The sequence below is a fragment of the Ananas comosus genome, linkage group 22 (genome assembly GCF_001540865.1).
Source record: "Ananas comosus cultivar F153 linkage group 22, ASM154086v1, whole genome shotgun sequence".
Lineage (NCBI taxonomy): Eukaryota > Viridiplantae > Streptophyta > Magnoliopsida > Poales > Bromeliaceae > Ananas > Ananas comosus.
Window position 1 is genome coordinate 5,612,205 of NC_033642.1, and position 19,561 is coordinate 5,631,765.

General features: G+C 37.9%; 2 protein-coding genes across 4 annotated transcripts; both read left to right on the forward strand.

Annotated features, from left to right (window-relative positions):
- LOC109727564 lies at positions 257-10,143 on the forward strand. 3 transcript variants are annotated; one of them, XM_020257707.1, is made up of 6 exons: positions 257-512; positions 6,214-6,352; positions 8,838-8,922; positions 9,002-9,049; positions 9,504-9,604; positions 9,686-10,143. In XM_020257707.1, exons 1-6 carry the CDS (start codon positions 365-367, stop codon positions 9,816-9,818), a joined length of 654 nt encoding a protein of 217 aa, XP_020113296.1. In that variant the 5' UTR covers positions 257-364; the 3' UTR covers positions 9,819-10,143. The 3 variants fall into 3 exon arrangements, with proteins under 3 accessions (XP_020113296.1, XP_020113297.1, XP_020113298.1); XM_020257708.1 differs by having other exon boundaries at positions 6,217-6,352; XM_020257709.1 differs by lacking the exon at positions 257-512 and adding an exon at positions 6,700-6,880 and having other exon boundaries at positions 6,255-6,298.
- LOC109726978 lies at positions 10,739-14,048 on the forward strand. Its single transcript, XM_020256807.1, has 3 exons — positions 10,739-10,958; positions 11,033-11,059; positions 11,641-14,048. Exons 1-3 carry the CDS (start codon positions 10,805-10,807, stop codon positions 12,054-12,056), a joined length of 597 nt encoding a protein of 198 aa, XP_020112396.1. The 5' UTR covers positions 10,739-10,804; the 3' UTR covers positions 12,057-14,048.

Consider the following 19,561-nt stretch of genomic DNA (forward strand, 5'->3'; position numbering starts at 1 on the left):
GGATTTAAATAATTCTGAATTTTTAATTGGTGAACATATAATATCCATATAAATTACGTATCCGAATAATTGGCGAATTTGTTTTTTAGCCGTATTTTTCAACGAATTTAAAAATTAGAAGACGAATTTTATCTGAATTATACCCATACCGAATTTTGCCGAATCCGAATTAACTGACTATGTTCATAAGTTATAAATTTTAAAGTCATACATAATTCACCATTTTTTATTTTATGATAAAAAATCTGCTTAACAGTTCGAGTAAACTTGCACTTAGGGCACGGAAACTCATTCCTACTTCTTCGATACCATTAAAAGCATTCGAGCCTCCTTCCTCGTTGCGCAGCCGCTTCCTGACCCGGCGATGTCGAAGCTCACTCTCCTTCGAAACGTTTTTAGGGCGACCGCGCTAACCCCAAACCCCCTTCCTAGGGTTCCATGGAGGAGCCTCTCCACCGAGGGGGAGTCGCTTGATCCCTCCGACGATCCATTTCTCCAGACTTCTACGGAAGGTAATTTGAATCCTCCGATCCATTTCGTGTGGAGGATTCTATTATTTTAGCTCTTTTTTTGGGTTTGAAATTGGTTTTTGTATGTGTGGAGCTCAAATTTCATACTTTTGGTTGAATATGAGAAGATACTGATGCCTTTATTCGTATAAACCCTGTAAATGTCTTCTGGCGAGTGGAATAGGAGAAAGTAGAGTTTATAGGGCTGTAATACATATGTGGCAAAGTAAGGATCTAGCCCTTTTTTGAGCTGATCTTTTGAAGCAATCTAATGCTTGAACCGTGATGTTATAAAATTGGAAAGGTAATTGAACACTTTGACTCACTAATCTTATTTTGCTGCTCAATAAGTAGTACTCTGTCTTATATATGTAAACTTAACATGTAATACTCCGTCTTAAAGGAAAATGCCTGTGATTTTATCCAATGACTGCCATAGTCTACATCCTCATATTGGGAATAAAGTTACATTGTGTAAGTCCAAACAAGATATCGTCAAGGTTATCCAACTAGAGACGGTAAAGATTCTTTCTTCTCATCAGCTCCTAAGTGCCGAAATTTAGGGTTTCCATCACAGCTGAGGTGAGAACATTAACATTAGTGGACCTGTGTTAAAAAATTCTCAGGTTTCACTCCTTTCATATTGACCAAAGAAAAGCGCTCAATTATAGATCAAAACGTTTACATGTACTTGGGGAGCTTGACTCAATCCATAATTTGTTTAGAACCCGATTAGAATAATTAAACAGATGGGAGATGAGCAGAGCAGTGCGAATATTGGACAATACTTTGTTTGGGTAAATATAGTACAGTGTGTAGTGCCATTTCAGGAGCCGATGAATATAAAGGGAGGCCGTGTTGCAAGGCCTGCCCCTCACTAGATTTTCGGGGGGTAGTGGACAATATTTCGTTTTGGTAGCTATAATATAGGAAGATGCGTAGTGCTATTTTAGGAGTCGACGACCAAAGAGGGAGCAGACCGTGTTGAAAGGCCAAGCCCTCAGTAGATTTTCATCCTTCACTGGTTTTCCAGTATTGGCTAACCAAGGAGGGAGTTGTGCCAATCTGAATGCATTAGGTGACTCTTCATATTTTGTGTGGAAATTGAACCGTACCTTTTCCTTTTAGAGTTTTCTAGGAACTTCCTTTTTTTCCTCAAACCCGTATGCATGATGGCTCAATCTCCTACTGCTAATTTTCCTAACTTCTTGTATGTTGCATTATGTTCTTTTAGTTTCCATACATAACTATATATATGTGTGTGTGTGTGTGTATATATATGTGTATATATGTGTGTATATATATATATATAGAGAGAGAGCTAGTCTCCTATACTATCTATAATACCGGAGCTCCGGTACTATAGTCTCGTTTTCGATCTTAGGGTGTTCAAATCAACGATCCACACCGTTAAAACTGATCTAGGGTATTTAAAGTTTTTAGAAATAAAATTTTATATTTTTTCGACATAGTTTACTTTATGATCAAACCATTTCAAAATTGTCAACTTTCAATGGCTACTATGGCGAGTTTGGAGTTTAACGGTGTATAAGAATCTAAATTTCTTACTATTTGATAGAAAATACTTTAAACTACTAGATTAAGTGTTAAATTGTTTTTATTTGATTTAAAAAGATGCTATACTCAAATTTTAAGATTATTACAATTTCTCCACCGTCCATTTTGAGCATATTTATTTTAAGTAAACGATTTGGAAAAAAACACTAAAATTCTATTCTAAGAACTTCATATTACCTTAGATTCATATTTAAGCGGTGCGGACGTGTAATTTTGAACACCCTAAAGAATCGATAATCAATGACTTATTAGTAACCGCGACTCCGTACATAGATAGCTATAGTAGCCTAACTTCAAATATATATATATATATATATATATATTATATTAGTATATATACAACACTTATACATATTTTATATATACAACTTATAACATATATATATATAAATATATATATATATATAATACACTCATATACATATATATATATATAAAATATATATATGCAGCCGCATAAATATATTATACACATATACAATATAGGTTAACATATAGCTGTGTAATATATATATTATAGTACATATACACATAATATAGACATGTATATATATATTACAGCCATTAAATACACTATATACGATATACATACATACATACGATACTATTATATATATATATATATATATATATATATATATATGTGTGTGCGTGTGTTGGTGTGTGTGTGTGTGCTGTGTTTGTGTTGGTGTGTCAATATAATAATACATATATAAAATACATTATATAGTATATAGTGGTATATATGTATGTTGTGTGTGTATATAACTAGACCCATACTACATATATATATATGTATATATATATATTATAATATATATATATTAATATGTAGTATGTGTTGTGTATATATAGACATACATACATATATTACTGTCTACTATATATATATGTACATCACAATACCATACTTATATTATATATATATTGCAAGTGAGTGTTGTATGTATGTATTACATGTATGTATGTATCGTATGTATACATGTAGTGTTATTATGTATGTATACATGTATGTATGTATACATGTATGTATATATTATATAATATATATATATATATATATACTATTATATATATATTTGGAGTTGTGCTATAATACTTGCGATAGCAAACGACATCCGCTCCACCATTTGTTTTCGATGATGGAGCCTCCAAATTGACGATCGACACCGTTGAACATGATCTATACCACTTGAAGTGTTTATAAATCAAATTTCAAATTTTTTCGACATCATTTGCCTAATGATCAAAGGGTTTCAAAATTTGTAACTTTAATGGTCAATATGAGGCATTTTCTCATTTAACGGCATAAAGATGTCCAAATCAATTGAATTTTTGTTAAAAAATTTTTTAAACTATTTACAACAAGATCTATACTCTTGATCTTGATTACAAGACTCCTATCATCATTTGTAGAGACAATATATGAAAATATTAGGACTTTTGTAGAGACAATATATGAAAGTTGAACTTTGTTGGGATATATTTGCAATTCATTATCTTTGCAGGGACATGTGTGAAATTAGCCTATATATATATATATATATATATAGAGAGAGAGAGAGAGAGAGAGAGAGAGAGAGAGAAAGAGAGAGAGTGAGAGAGAGTTGAGCTGGAATGCTATCAGTAGCAAACGGGCTCCATTGCCATCTATATGCTTTTGATGATCGAGGCTCCAAATCGACGATTGACATCGTTGAATATGATCTATACCACTTGAAGTATTTAGAAATCAATTTTCAAATCTTTTCAACATCATTGACCTAATTATCAAAGGGTTTCAAACAAGGTTTAAAGTGTCGTAGCACGGGAGCATGCCGCTCTTTCCCTGGCATGGTATGGCACAGGAACGCTTCTATGCTGACACATAGTATGCGTGCGTGCCGATGGATACGCAGGTTCTCCTACTAGCACGCTTTGGCACGGACTTATTTCTATTTTTTTTTTGTTCCAATAAGCTCTTATAATATTATTTTGAAAGATTTAGATAAATAATTATGAATATTTATTATGTATAGCTTACTATACTCATCAATTATATGTATTTAAGCTTTTTGTATGTAAAGTACAACTACACCTGATATAGAATAGAAATTAAAATACAATAATAAAATTCACAAGTACAATAATTATTTAAATTTATATCTTTATATAGAGATAATTGCTTAATTCTATAAAGATCGTCATGCTAGATCATATGGCATATTATCATCTACAGATACAAGATTTATTTGATAATATTGATATAAATATTGCTGATATTGTCTGTGCTGGATTGAATACATCAATTAAAAATTTGCCGCTATATTGATAAACAAAAAATTAAATTATAATTTTTTTGACTTATCTAACACGCAAATATGCGATTTGCAATGGCTTTGCTTCCTTTTCAAGCGACAGAAAAAAGAGGAGAAAAATAATTTTAGGAAGATATGTAAGAACTGAGAAGAAAAGAAAAGAGAGAGCAGAGGAGAAGGTAGCCAGGCACCAGAGAAAGAGGGGAAGAAAGAAAAAGAAGGGGAAGAAAAAGGAAAGCGGTGCGGGGGGTGGGGGTTTGCATGTAGTACAAAAAAAAAGTGCAACACAACAAAAATAGAAAGGAGGAGGGGGGAGGTTGCATGTAGTAAAAAAAAAGGGTGCAACATGACACAAATAAAAAAGGAGAGAGGAGAGATGCTTTGGGTTACCCAAAAAGCAAACCAAAAAAAAAAGAAACCAAAATGCCCAAAAAAAAAGCATCTAAGTCAAAAAGAAAAAGAAAAAGTGCAAAAGGACAAAAATAAAAAGGAGAGATGAGGGAGGGTGTACCCAGATGTTTCTTGGTACCCAAAAGAAGAAAACAAAAAGAAAAAAAAAGCAAAAAGGAAAAAAAAAAGCAAAAAACAAAAACACATGCACACACACACAGAGTGCTGGCACGGCACAGTGCCGCGGCATAGTGCTGCTTATCGCACGTCTCAACATAATACGTAGCACTGTGCCGCAGCATCGGGGGGGGGGTTCGAGACCCCCCAATACCGTGCCTTCTTCTTGGGGGCACGCACGGGGCGGCACTTTAATCCTTGGTTTCAAAATTTATAATTTTAACGGTCAATATGAGACGTTTCTTGTTTAATGGCGTAAAGATATCCAAATCAGTTGAATTTTGGTTAGAAAATTCTTTAAATCATTTAAAATAAGATCTATATACTTAATCTTGATTACAAAACTCCAATCATCACATTTTAAAGGATACTCATTTTTAGCCGTTCATTTTTGTGTCCACTTGATGGACGAGAATAATATCGAAAAAGTATGAAATTTGATTTCTAGATGCTTCGAGTGGTATAGATCATGTTCAATGGTGCTGATCGCCAGTTTGGACGCTCAATCATCGAAAACAAATGGGTGGCAACGGAGCCCATTTGTTGCCGATAGTATTTTAACTCAACTCTCTCTCTCTCTCTCTCTCTGTCTCTCTCTCTCTCTCTCTCTCTCTATATATATATATATATATATATATATTACCAATCGGTGTCTGTTGATGCTCCGATAGTATTGTTTCTTTCCATATTTTCATGAGTATTAGTTAAAATTACAAAATTTATGTTACCTTAACTTGCTTTGAACTTTAAATTAGTTTTTCTATAATATAGAATAGTTTATATTTGCTTTTATCTGGCTTATGCATTGATTATGTTGCCTGTTTCTGTGATCTAATTTATGTTATATTTCAACTTCGGATTTATAATTCCATATCAGAAGCAATAACTGCTGGTGCAAATAGATATGATTTTTCTCAGTGAAATTAGCATGGAGTATGTAATTGCAAAAGCAGTTGCTTGTAACTTGCCTTCTGTATATACTAATTTGATTATGACAAGCTCACGCGTTGCAACGGTCATAAACAGCCTGCATCAAATGATAAAGATGTCAATATTGCCAATCTTTCTACTACTGCTTGTAAATTGTTCTGGGGCCTGATCTGAACCTGTGTTTTGGAGAAGTTTAATTTGATATGCCCGTTATTAACTTGACTTTCAGGTTTCAGCATTTTTGATCATCTTGATTGGAGGCTTACAATGCTATTTTTTATAGCTGTTTCTATCATTTATATGTTATGACTTCTGTATATTTATACTTGTAGCAGGTCTAGTCTTTGGAAGGTTGACCGGTATTGGGAAGAACACAATGAAGACTGATGTCCTTCATTACCTTGAAGGATGTAATCTGTCAACTGATGATATTAAATTTGACTACACTAAGGCATATAATCCAGTTGGCGTGTATGTTCTCTTAATACTCTTCTCTCTTCGCTCCAATCATGCATAAAGTTTTAATTTGGTTTGTTCTTATCACGAAAATGTTATGCCCACCCAAACCCTTTAGAAGGCAAGAAAAATGTTAAAGTTGGTTAAATCAGATTGCAAATGTTTCCATTCAGTTGGCGTGTATGTTATTAAATTTGACTACACTAAGGCATATAATCCAGTTGGCGTGTATGTTCTCTTTATACTCTTCTCTCTTCGCTCCAATCATGCATAAAGTTTTAATTTGGTTTGTTCTTATCACGAAAATGTTATGCCCACCCAAACCCTTTAGAAGGCAAGAAAAATGTTAAAGTTTTAATTTGGTCAACTGATGATATTAAATTTGACTACACTAAGGCATATAATCCAGTTGGCGTGTATGTTCTCTTTAATTTGGTCAACTGATGATATTAAATTTGACTACACTAAGGCAAGAAAAATGTTAAGTTGGTCAACTGATGATATTAAATTTGACTACACTAAGGCATATAATCCAGTTGGCGTGTATGTTCTCTTTATACTCTTCTCTCTTCGCTCCAATCATGCATAAAGTTTTAATTTGGTTTGTTCTTATCACGAAAATGTTATGCCCACCCAAACCCTTTAGAAGGCAAGAAAAATGTTAAAGTTGGTTAAATCAGAATGCAAATGTTTCCATTATTAAACTTGCAGGTACTTTCATCTTGTCAATATATATTTTTCTTGATCTGACATCACATGCCCCAAGTTTAATTTTTTGATGAAATTATATTTTGGTTATGTACTGAGTCATATCTTGCTGTCCAGTTACCACTAATTTTCAGTTAGTGCAATGAAAATATATGCTTGCTGTGCAATTTGTTCATTCTGCAATCTTAAACCTCTAAAATTAGTTTGATTAAAATTTCTGCTGTGTTTGTGATGAATCATGTATGTTGTTCGGGAAGTTCATTTTGCTTTCTTAAATGTCTAATTTTGAGTTAGTTTGATTTTTTTTTAAATGTTGGTTATATTATTAGTCACATCTTGCTATCCGATTAGTTTTTCTTCCCTTTTACCTCTAATTTCTGTTATTTTGATGAAAATAAATGCTGGTTCTGTGCTATAGTCATATCTTGCTATCTAGTTAGTTTATTTTTCTCTCTTATTTGTCTACTTTTTAATTGTATTTTGCTGAAAATATGTGCATGTAATTGGATGAATTATATTTGTTGTCGAGTTTGTTCATTTTTCTCTCTTAAACCTTTAGTTGTTAATTAGTTTGAATAAAACTAAGCTGGTAGCTTTTTCATGTTAGCCTCTATTGTTCATCCCCTTATTGTGTGTGTTATTTTTGTTTTCTTCTTTTCTACTTTTAGCTTTAACTTTCCAAAGTGAGCGTTTATTGTTTAAATCGCTTTATTTCTTTTGGTTATAAGTAGAGTGACTGTTATTAATTGGAACGTCTATGGGATTCTTTAGTTTCTTTGACTTGTTTGTGTGAGTATGAATAAGGTGTTGAATCTTTAGATGATCCTGATAGCAATAAAATAGAACTATCTACAGGAGTCTGAGAGTGAAGCTCTTATAATCAAGAAAATTGAATTTGGAATGGGATATGTATAGCTGAACAGAAGCATTTCTGAAATATATAACAAGAATCAAGACGACATAAGACAATTCATTGCACGGTTTATTTTGTTCTCATGAATTTTATAACTGTCATCTAATTTCGGATACTAGAATACGAAATCAGAGAAACTTGTGTTTCTAATATTGAAAATTGCAGAAATATTTTTTCCGTTTGTTCAATTTAATTCTCTTTGTTCAATTTAATTTCATAATTCTACCTTTCATGCCAATTTTACCTTTCATGCCAATTTAACCAGTGTGGGTTCATCAAAAACCATTCTCCTGTCAACTCCTTTGTTGCAACTCATGAATTAATCCATTATTGTCAACATTCAAAGGGGAAGCCGCTTAAATAAAGTTGACTTTACTAAAGCTTTCGGCACCATCTCCTGGTCGTTTGTTCTAAGGTCCTCGCTTGCCGTCGTTTCAGGCCTAAATGGACATCCTGTAAACATTGATAAAAATGTTCTTTTGGCTGTACTTTTGAAAGCTGTTTTGTGAAGTGTGAACTTTGTTCCCTTTTTTGTTTTCAAATTTCAATCGTCTCTGTTGTTAATAAATATGTGACTACTAAACTCTTTTGTAGGTATACAGAAGTCATTGATATCTGCTCGCCACTATATGAGTTTTCAGTTTTGTTCTTTGTTTTTCTCTTCTCATCATGTCATTTCTACTTACATCCGCAATACTCGTTGAAATTTATCTTTACATTGTTATATAATTCTTTTTTTAGTATTGAAGGCGTCATATGTGATGCATCTATTTGTACAAATAGGTTGTAATTCTAATTGAAATTTATCTTTACATTGTTATATAATTCTTTTATCAGTATTTAAGACATCATATGTGATGCATCTACTTCGACAAATAGGTTGTTGCAATTTCCTTCTGAATCTTCCTTTGATACGGCGGTGAAGCAAACTATAAGGAGGGGTCGATTGTACAAGATAGAGAAGGTAATCCTAGATAAAAAATTGCTAGATCAATATTCCTATGCCAACATTGGGTAATTAGGTTTTCAACTTTATGTGATAGATTGATCGTTCTGAATGGGATCTCAAGACATCTTATGATGGAAAAGTTGTAAGTAATCATTTACATCTCTCTCTCTCTCTCTCTCTCTCTCTCTCTCTCTCTCTCTCTCTCATTTTGCACCATTCTGTGTAAAAAGAAAGCATGAAATGTTCGATGTTGATAGTTAATTATGCGCTTCCAAACTAGATTTATTTTACGTCAAATGATTGCAGTATTTATTGACATATGAAGTGCGCAACACATAGCTAATAAAGGATTGAGTTCAAATCCAAGAGAAATAATGAATCAGTGATAGTGTTCATTTCTTTAATATGAGATTTTGACATTTTCTAACATTTAGGCAGTATCTCCCAACGCCTTTAATCAGAGATTGGTTTTTTTTTTTTTATTCTCATCCAAACAAAAGCAATGAATTGACGAGTACTTGAGTTAGCTGTTATCCCATTTACTGCAGATTGCCGTAGAGTATTCAGTTGTTTCTTTACTTCTTTCTGATCCTCAGGTATTGTTGCAAGGAATTCCTCGTAATGCTGTTCAAGAGGATGTTGAGCGCTTCCTATCCGGCAGTAATTTCGAGCTTTCCACATTCCAGATGCTTTTTCGGTGGGATGACATGCCGAATTATTTTTGGTAAACTTTACTTATTTCATGTTGTCGCCTCAACTTTACTCAAATTTCTTGCAGGCAAGGTTTCCCAGACCCTGTAAGAATCGCACTTGTTCATTTTCCGACTCGGCTCGATGCAATGAATGCCTTCTGCTTTAACAACAGGGGGTTCTGTCTCAACAGTCCTGTGAGCATGAGAGTTCTCCATTGAAGGTTTAGCTTGTCTGGGGAACTTAGAATGATGGGTGGCAATTAGTTCCTTGAGGCTGTATTTGAATGTAAGATCATTAACTTTGAGGTCACTCTTCCAGCATCTTAATTGTTGCTATTCTGAAATATGTAGCCGGTTGTTTTCCATAGTTTTGTCGACATTGCTTAATTTTCTTCTGCTTCAAAAGCGAATACAATCCTCTTACTTCAATTTACGTAGGCAATTTTTACTTGGGATTTTGAGTAAAGATGCGTCTACTCCGCTAAGGCGTCTTGCTGGATGGTATATTTTCTTCTCTCGTATATTACAGGAATTTTATTAGTTATATTTGTCTGTTGTAATTATTATTATTCAACTTAACAGGTTAAATCACTCTTTTCATGAATTGTATCTACAATCCAGTAGAAATTCCTCCATTTTAACATGTTGGTAAAATGTTGTGAGATTTGAATTTGAATGCTACTAGAGCAAATGCCCATTCTTTCTCCGTTTTTCTCCCTGTAAGAAGTGCAATAGCAATAAATTTTAAACGGCAACAGGTGAATGCCTACTTGTGGCCAGTTTACAGGGTTGTATTATTACAGTTTTCGTCATTTCTTTCCACATTTATCAAGCAACTCCAAATACTGCTAGGTTGCACGTTGACTTTTCTTGTGTTGTACACGGTAATACAACACAAATCTATAAGAACTTATGAAAGGGCGACCGGCTTCGAGGCCTTCCCGCACTTCGCGCTCTCCGCCTATCTGTACAGCGGCGCACACCCCCCCCGGCCGCGACACCATCGCTTTCCTCCCTTGGGAACGCAGCCGCGTTCTTCCGTACGACGCAGAGTTGGCCCTCCCGACGTCGTTTCGTCCTCTCCGCCTTTGTGATGACGCCTCTCTGCCTTCTCTCGCCCTGTTGCCTGTCCCGTCTGACGGATCTCCGCCTTCTCTAGCCCTGTTGCCTATCCCGTCCGGCGGATCTCCGCCTTCTCTCGCCCTATGGCCTGTCCCATCCGACGGATCTCTGCCTTCTCTCATCCTGTTGCCTGTCCCGTCCGACAGCTTTCCACCTTCTCTTGCCCTGTTGCTTGTCCCGTCCGACATCCCGTCCGCCTTCTCCCGTACGCTTCACCTTCTCTCGCCCTGTTGCCTGTCCCGTCCGACATCCCGTCTGCCTTCTCCTGTACTCTCCGCCTTCTCTCGCCCTGTTGCCTGTCCCGTCCGACATCCCGTCCGCCTTCTCCCGTCCGATAGGCATGGCGCTCGTGGGCTCTTCCTCGCTCTCTCTTCTGCTTTACCTCTCTCTGGCTATTATAAATACTAAACGGTTTGACAATTTTTTTTCCCGTCTTTTTCTCTAATCTCCCTTGATTTTTATCCCCTGTTTTTGATCGCTGTTGTTCCGTCATTCTTGCCTTGTGGTGCGCGCAGGTGCGAACGGGTGCGGGCGGGCGAGCGGAGGAGGGCGCGTGTGGTAGCGGTGGTCAATTAGGTATTCTCTCTTCTGATCAAAAGCAACTCTTCCTTTTTTTTCATATGGGCATAACTCTTTTGCATTATTTATTAAGGTGGCCTAATAAATTAGATCTAGAAAATTGTAGTTCTTCACTGTTCTCAGTTACCCACTTTTTGTGATCCGGATCAAGAATCCATGACAAATCAGAATGTGCGATCTAGATTGCAGTTTGAAGGGTGAAGGGGGATCTGTGATCATGGTTACTATGGGCACAACCACTAACAAAAAAGGCTACAAATATAGATGCAATCGNTCCTGATTTTTATCCCCTGTTTTTTATCGCTGTTGTTCCGTCGTTCTTGCCTTGTGGTGCGCGTAGGTGCGAACGGGTGCGGGCGGGCGAGCGGAGAAGGGCGCGTGCGGGAGCGGCACACGGGAGCAAGCCGGGGCGCGAGCGGGCGCCCGGAGAGGGTCGGTCGCAGGGGGCAGCAGGTGCAAGCGCAGGCGTGCGAGGGCGCAAGCGGGTGCCGGGCGCGGGTCGCTCACAGCGGGCTGCACGTGCGGGCATGCCCGGGCGCCAGGCGCGGGTCGCTCGCAGGGGGCAGCATGTGCGGGCGGGGCGCGGGCGGGCAGCTCTCCCTCTCCCTCTTCCCCCACCCCTCTCCGGAGAAATATCGAGTTAACAAACAACTAAGAGTGATTGTTTTTAGTGTCACCCTTTCCTCATTCTCTGTCTCTTGCACTCCCAAGTGTTTGATGAATTGCCTCTGCAGTGGTGAAGTTGCCTTGGTCTGAACTTATTATCTGGAGGATTATGGCTTTATCTTTCATAGCCGAATCGGTGGCGTCGGCGATCATCGAGGCGTGCCCGGCGGCTGGCGGCATGCAGCGACCTTGTGATCCGAGGCTAAGCACCTGAAGCACTTCTCCTTGGTGTTCCGATACACTAGCCTCTGATGGCTCCGGGTCGCTGATCTAAAGCCGAGGTATGAGTTGCGTTGAAGTGTTTGCTGGGATGCCTTTCACAGTAGCACCTCCTTATAAGTCCCCGCTAACTTGGGATTTAAGGCCCGCGGCTTCTGATTTGTTGGAGCTCACCCATCTAGATTGGCTGACAAGCTCCCTCGTCTTAGCTCCTGGATCTTCAGCATTAACTTCATAGATCATCTCCCTCGCCTTACCTCTTGGGGCTTTAGCATATACTCCGCCGCTCTGATCACCGCTGTAGGCCTTACCACTCCCAGCTTTGGTCACTTCCTCTTCATAAGTGTCGCATTTGATGTTTACTAGCTGTCCACCAACCTCGTCAGCCCACACTACTCTTTTCACCACCCTCTTTCTCCCTCCCTCGCTGCTCGCTCCTCTCCTTGAACACTCCATGTTTAGATGAAATGTTCATAGGTAACAAGCTAATAGAATAAACTCACATGTGGCTTTATAAATTCAAGCAAAAAAAATCAGATATTTAAAGGTAACCAGTTCCTTCTGCTGATCATATAGCTTTCCTATTGCAATATGGTAGGGCCCAATGAGGCAATGCTGATTGAAAAGGTTAGAAACAAAGAAACATGTCTGATATGAAAACAATCATAAATTTAAAGGTAACCACAACAAAATTCTATTACAATTGCTAACACACTGTTTTCTCCAACATATGATATACTTTAGATGGATATACTGAATACAGTGGTTCAAGATGCATAATTTATCTTATAAATGTGTTTAGTATCATTCTCAAACAGATTATTGGATGTACAAGGACAACTTGATATAATAACATAAGAAGCAATGGCAACAATTAGAAGAAATTAAAAAGTCATCTTGTGGATGGTCTCTGCCAAATGGTGCTCCATTACAAGGCAAGCTTCAAAAGGGAATTGATTTACATATTGATGGTCGTTTAGTCCAAGAGCATTCCGCACTTCTTGATCCACTTGCAAACTTATCGCAGCAAATAAGAAATTAACCCGACAAACCAAGTAAAATTTACTAAAGGACACACACAAATTTGTCTCTATTGTCTTCTACAACTTTGTCTTGACTTATAGAAATAACTTGTGGCTCTCAATTGATCAACAAGGATGAACCTGTAATTTAACCTATCATACCTGGTAAAAATGGTTGAGAAAAGCCTAAATTTATAATACGATAAACTTTTACTTCTTATTAGCACATGTCCTCGCACAAAATGAGGCAAGTAAGCAACCCTTTTTCACCACATATTTCAGTATAAATCTATAAATTACTACAGCAAGATTCTGTGGGATGTCAGTTATGGAATCGAGGGTGATTTTGGCATCTGTATGCACGGAGGTCCGTCATCGCTTTGGTGGTCGCGTCTGCCATAACGAACCGTCCGAAGCCACTCACCATGGCCGCCACCCTTGCCACCGTCCAGCACTCGAATGACAAATTGATCAAGCGGATCCAAGCCCGAAACGGTGCTCGGTGTAGAAGTGCATTCCTATATTGTCCCCAAGGGAAGCAGCGGATCCAAAATCCATTGAGTGTGAGCACTTTACATCATTGTTTCAAGGTTTTCTACAGATAAAACTATGTTCTTTTGCTTTTCCTTTAGCCTGATTTTCGAAACAAAAAAATTATATGCCGTGGAATCTGCAAGTCCATTATTTGGTTTCTGCAGGTTCCCTATGTCTTCCTGCTGGCTGTCGACTCTTTGTTGTTCTTCATAGTTGTGTCCTGTGTAGTTTATAATAATGTTTTGTCCTTTGCAGGGGTACTTTGCTTTTGCCTCTTTTTGTCCCATACTATGATTACCTTCTCTTGAATGTTAGATGACTGCGACAATTGAGCTTTCGCCTGTTGTTGTCCCATACTATGCTGACCTTCCCTTGAATGTGAAATAATTGTGATAATTGAGAGGGGCCCGGGCCTTCTTGGCTAGTGGTTAGAGCACTTTGGATGGCCTGCATCATAGGCAACCGGTGGCTACTTAATTTATTTGAAATTTAAGTTGATACGTTTGTTTTAAATTAAGAAACTTCTATATACTCAATGCATGAGGTGGCTTGGATTTGCCGATGGTAATTGGTACAACAATGTGCTGATATTTAGTTGTACTGAAAATTGCGATTTCTACCTTTTGGGCAACATAATCCTTGGGCAATCAACTGTGTTTTAGTGTTCTGATGTTGTTCAAATTTTGATGTACACATGTGATTCTAACCTACTGATTCAAAATTTGCCAATAATTCTCTTATTTGCATTCTTTACCTGATTGGTTGTCAGATTATTTGTGCGAAAGCAGTTTTACAGATGTTTCTTTGTATCCAAATCTGGTATTCGTACCTTTGTTTGGGATTAAATGTAGTAGTTTGGGATAGTCAGTTTTACAGATAATTGGTTGTACTCAAATAAGCTATTCCTATCTTTGTTTGGGATTAAATGTGGTAGCTTTGCATGAACTCGACTGCTTTGATACATTGTTGTTTTACTAATAATACTTTGTTTCTTTTATTCCTTTCTGTTTCTTGCTATTTTTTATCTCTTCTTTGAGGCGATGATGATAAAGAAGAGGAAAACGTGGAAAATGATGGCTTCGAACAAGTAGAAGTTTGGACAGTCTATTCATAGACAACCACTTCCTATTGTTCTTATACTTGGCCTTTGCACACATGTTCCTCCTACGGTAATGTATTGCTCCTATTACTTTCCTATGCTTATGAGCATTTTTGAGCCTTCCTTTTTAGATTTTTTTCGTGAATTGTGCTTAAATTTTTTCTATTTTTTTCCGAGACATTATGTTAGAATCAAGAAAAATAACATAATATATTAAAGGGAAGAATAAGTCTTTGTTTCCTTCTTCGTTTTCAAATATAATTTTTAATACCCAAGAACAGTAATTCTCGAATTTCTGAAATAAACAAGCATATCCTGGTATAAATTTGTAACTGTTGTTTCATCATTTTTTCTGAAACAAGTTTCTTCTCAAGTCGGAACAAAAATTAATTAAAATGTAAATTTAACTTTAATTGTGGTATTAAATTAAATTATTAATTAATCTATTAATATATTTAAATCATTATCTATTTCTTAAATAATAAAGTAATTATTATTTATAATTGATTATCTAATTAATTATTAGTAATTTAATGTGTTGGTATGTAAGTGTACTCGCATTTTCTATATATATTATCAAAAAAATAATATATTTAGATTATGCTAGAATGGTAAGATATTCTTACCAGATTTTCTTTTATAGGGTACTATATTTTATGTTTTTTTTTTTCAAGTAGAAATAAGTTGTTTGTCTTTCAAATTTCATAGCAATCTTAATTTTGGTTTCAATTTCATTTTAGTTTCTAAGGTTTCAATTTCATAGTTTCCATGGTTTTTTTATTCAGATTCCGAGAAGGCAACATTGGTAGGCAAGAGGGGGAAATACCAATAAAAGCGCAAGATATCAATAAAAGCAAATGGTAACATAAATCAAACTCATATCTCAAAAAAAAAAAAAACATAAATCAAACTCATATAGGCAGTCTTATATGCCACAAGTCTGATCAAATATTCAATTTATGCTATCGCCTATTTAGTTTCCTTTTGGATGATAGATGTCACGCCCCGGGACCGATGCCAATTTGGCCCGACCCGAGCACGTCAAACAGACGCCGAACGGACAGAGTTTCCCCTATCCGCCCAAGGCTCATCACACGTACCTTTTCATCAATAGAGAAAAGCACTAGCGGAAACATACACAAACGGCTTACACGAGGGTAAGCAATAGCCATAAGTGAAAGAAAAAGGAAACTAAACATTCACAAGTAATATGATTCATTTTAGATCATATACATTGCATCCATTTCTTACATTTAAGACTCTTTACATTTCATTACATAATTTCATCATTTCTTTCTTACATCACATTTACCTCAAAATAAGCTTTACATTCTTTTCTTGCTTTGCTAAATCATCAAATACAAAAGATGATCATAAGGTACTTTACTACAAAATGAAACCCAACATCGGTGGCCTCTGTCTAAGGCGCGATACCTTTACCTCGGTCGCTCGCCGGCTCGCTCGGTCCCGGCTCTGTGGAAATAGTGGGGTGAGAACTACAACAAAGTTCCCAGTGGGTTCGGCCTCAACATCACCGACTTTCCCACTAGGACTAACTCAGGCATAATAGAAAGAATAAGCTGAAATATGGTAACCAATCTATAACATGATACTAATATGCCTGAACAAAAGCAGGAAGTATGCTCAACATTAAACATATGCAGATTATGCAAGTTCTTTCATTCTTTAACTTTACTCTTTGTTCTTTGCTCTTTGTTCTTTGTTCTTTGCTCTTTAATCATTAAGGCTAACCCGGGGGTTTCGCCACATTAACTTGCTTCACGTTAAGTCCATCATCGCAGGTACTCACCAGCTAGGACCGTCCTTACGGGTCTACTCCAACCCGGATGCATAACTCCGGAGCGCATCGCCCGAGGGGGAGCGACCGCCCTCGAGCACGGAACTCAATAGCAAGTATGATCATATCCTTAACTCAAAGGATTATAAGTTCAATCTTGACTTTACACTAGCTCTAGTGTTCTTTACGTCACTTTATGTTGCAAACTCATGCAATCACATTCCGTACATTCTCATTACTCTTGCTAACTCTAGCAATCATTGTTCTTTGCATTTCTTTTACTTTTGCTAACTCTAGCATTCTTGTTCTTATTGCCCACTTTACTCGTCGTCATTTTCATCATTCTTTACATCACTTTAATTCTTTACATCACACTAACTCTAGTGTCATTTCACATTAGCTTTATCGAATGCCACTCGATCTATGTCATATGTGCCACTCTGTTCTTTTGCTCACTTTGGGTGCTCGCTTTTCTCTCATGCATACATATAGGGTTTTAACTTTCATAAGGTTCTCAACCATCACATTATGCAAGTTGTGCTCACAATCATGCAATCATCACATTTCATCATTACTTTACCCTAAAATGCATGCAACAATATATATAACATATGCTCAAAGAATGACACATTAGGCATAGAGAGAATTTCAATGAGTTTGAAAAGCACCACCCACCTCGTAGGTCTATTTAGGTGCTCCGATAATTTTCTTAGGATCTTTAGATGCCTCGTTCTTTACCTGCGGCAAAACGAACCCTTATTAGGCCATTTTGCCCATAACCTTTCATACACCTTTCGAAATGCTATTCCGAGCGCACCAACGCGTCGGAAATACCCCCAATTAGGTTTTTAGAGGGTCAATTGCACTTAGCAATCCTCATGAGCAAAAGCCCCAATTTGGTGCCCTAGCTCCAACACATGTATCAAACCTAGGGTTTGATCTCTAAGAGAAGCAAAAGTAGCTTCATTATACTCTAAAAAGTTCATTAGAACCATCTTTAGACAAATCAAAACCCTACTTAGGGTTTCACCATGAGAGGTGATGAAGCTCACCTCAAGCTTCACCATTTCCATGGTCTTGATCTCAAAAGAAGCAAAAAGAAAGCTTCAAATACTCTAAAAACTCCATAAAAACCAATTCTAGGTTTAATCCAAACCCTAGTTTGGAATTTAGCATGAGAAGGGGCAAGGCTTACCTTTAAACTTGCTCCTTTTCCAAGCTAGAGAAGGAGAGGAGAGGTTTTCTTCACTTCCTCTTCTTCTTCTCCTTTTTCTTCTCCTTCTTTTCCTTCCTTTCCTTGTCTTCTTCTTCTCCTTCTTTGTCTTCTAGAGAGAGAAAGAGGGATGAGAGGGAATGAGAGGGTAGAAATGAGAGAAATCTCTCATTTACCCTAATACATAGCCTATTGGGTTGCAAAATTGCAGCTAAACCCCTCAACTTTCCACTCTGTGCACTGCCTGGACTGGGCATTCCGCGCGGGCAGAGACCGGTCTCCCCGAGCAGGGACCGGTTCCTGAACGTCCACCCTGCGCAGCCAGAGCTGCTGCGCGCAGTGCAACCGGTCTCTCCTTGTGGGACCGGTCTCTGGGGGACCGGTCTCTCAGGCAGAGACCGGTTCCCGAGAGCTATCCTTCCAGGACTTAGCCGATTTTTCGGCTGTCTCATTTCATACATGTTCGGGGACCGGTCTCTCCCTTTAGGGACCGGTCCCCGAGAGCTGAAAATCTGCAGTTTTGCAGAATTGATTCTCTAGCTCTCGAAAACCTTCCACAACTCACTTTTAATCATTTTAACACCTTCGGACTTTCCGAAGTGTACTATCCTCGCACTTTGGTCAATTTGACTAAAGTTCGATACTTTTATTTTCCGAATTTTCGGTATATTACATTCTCCACCCCTTAAAATAATTTCGTCCGCGAAATTACGCATACCTTAACTCGTCGACTCGAATAGATGCGGGTACTCTTTCCGCATTGCCTCCTCGAGCTCCCAAGTGGCTTCTCGCGCATCATGGTTGCTCCATTGGACCTTTACATATGGAATTTTGCGACTTCGCAACTTCTTAACTTCTCTATCGAGGATGCACACGGGGTACTCCTCATAAGACATGTCTTCACGTAGCTCCACGGGCTCGTACTCCAATACATGTGTCGCGTTCCGGATATACTTTCGAAGATTCGACACATGAAACACGTTGTGAACTCCCGCGAGTCTCGGTGGTAGTGCGAGCTTATACGCCACCGCACCCACACGCTCCAATATCTCGAACGGTCCAACATATCGGGGACTTAGCTTCCCACGGACCCCGAACCGTTTGATTCCTCGCATCGGCGATACTCTCAAGAATACACGGTCTCCAACAGTAGAGAGATTTGGGTCGGAATAGCAAAGCTATCGGGCAAGTTTATCGTCGACCCGAGGTTGTAAGACTTCATGGTCCATTACGATTGTGTCGGATCCGAGACCTCCAGGTTCACATGCACCACGTTTGGAAGAGTCTTGCAGAGTCTCCTAGGGGCACAGTTGCTTTGAGCGTCCACCGTCCGATGTCAGTACACGAATGAGGTTTATCCTCAAATGTGATGTGACCATGTCACGGACCGGATACAAATCCTTGAGGAGTGCTTCGAGCGTGTGTGCTAATTAGCAAGGGGATGCAGATTTTTCCCATTTAGGCGATTCGCTCTACAATAACATTACTTAAGAAATGCATAGCGATGGCAGCCGTTAGGCACTATATGGACCAGTAAGTGATCGTTCTCGTATACTACCATTGGATGCGGCGGTGGGCGAGAGAACCACGGCTCTGCCTAATGTGTGCGGGAGCTGCGGAAGACAAATTCGCCTTCTCGTCACGGTTGGCGAAAAGGCGCAATTCGCAAAAAGTTATCCGACAAGCGATGGAAGGATTTTAGAGTTGCCG

Coding starts and splice junctions, on each gene's coding strand:
- LOC109726978 (XM_020256807.1), top strand. CDS start 10,805: ATGGCCTGTCCCATCCGACGGATCTCTGCCTTCTCTCATCCTGTTGCC. Junction 10,959..11,032: donor TTCTCTCGCCCTGTTGCCTG/TCCCGTCCGACA, acceptor TCCCGTCCGACA/TCCCGTCCGCCTTCTCCCGT. Junction 11,060..11,640: donor CGCCTTCTCCCGTCCGATAG/GCATGGCGCTCG, acceptor TGGTGCGCGTAG/GTGCGAACGGGTGCGGGCGG.
- LOC109727564 (XM_020257707.1), top strand. CDS start 365: ATGTCGAAGCTCACTCTCCTTCGAAACGTTTTTAGGGCGACCGCGCTA. Junction 6,353..8,837: donor GCATATAATCCAGTTGGCGT/GTATGTTCTCTT, acceptor TTCGACAAATAG/GTTGTTGCAATTTCCTTCTG. Junction 9,050..9,503: donor CATCTTATGATGGAAAAGTT/GTAAGTAATCAT, acceptor TCTGATCCTCAG/GTATTGTTGCAAGGAATTCC.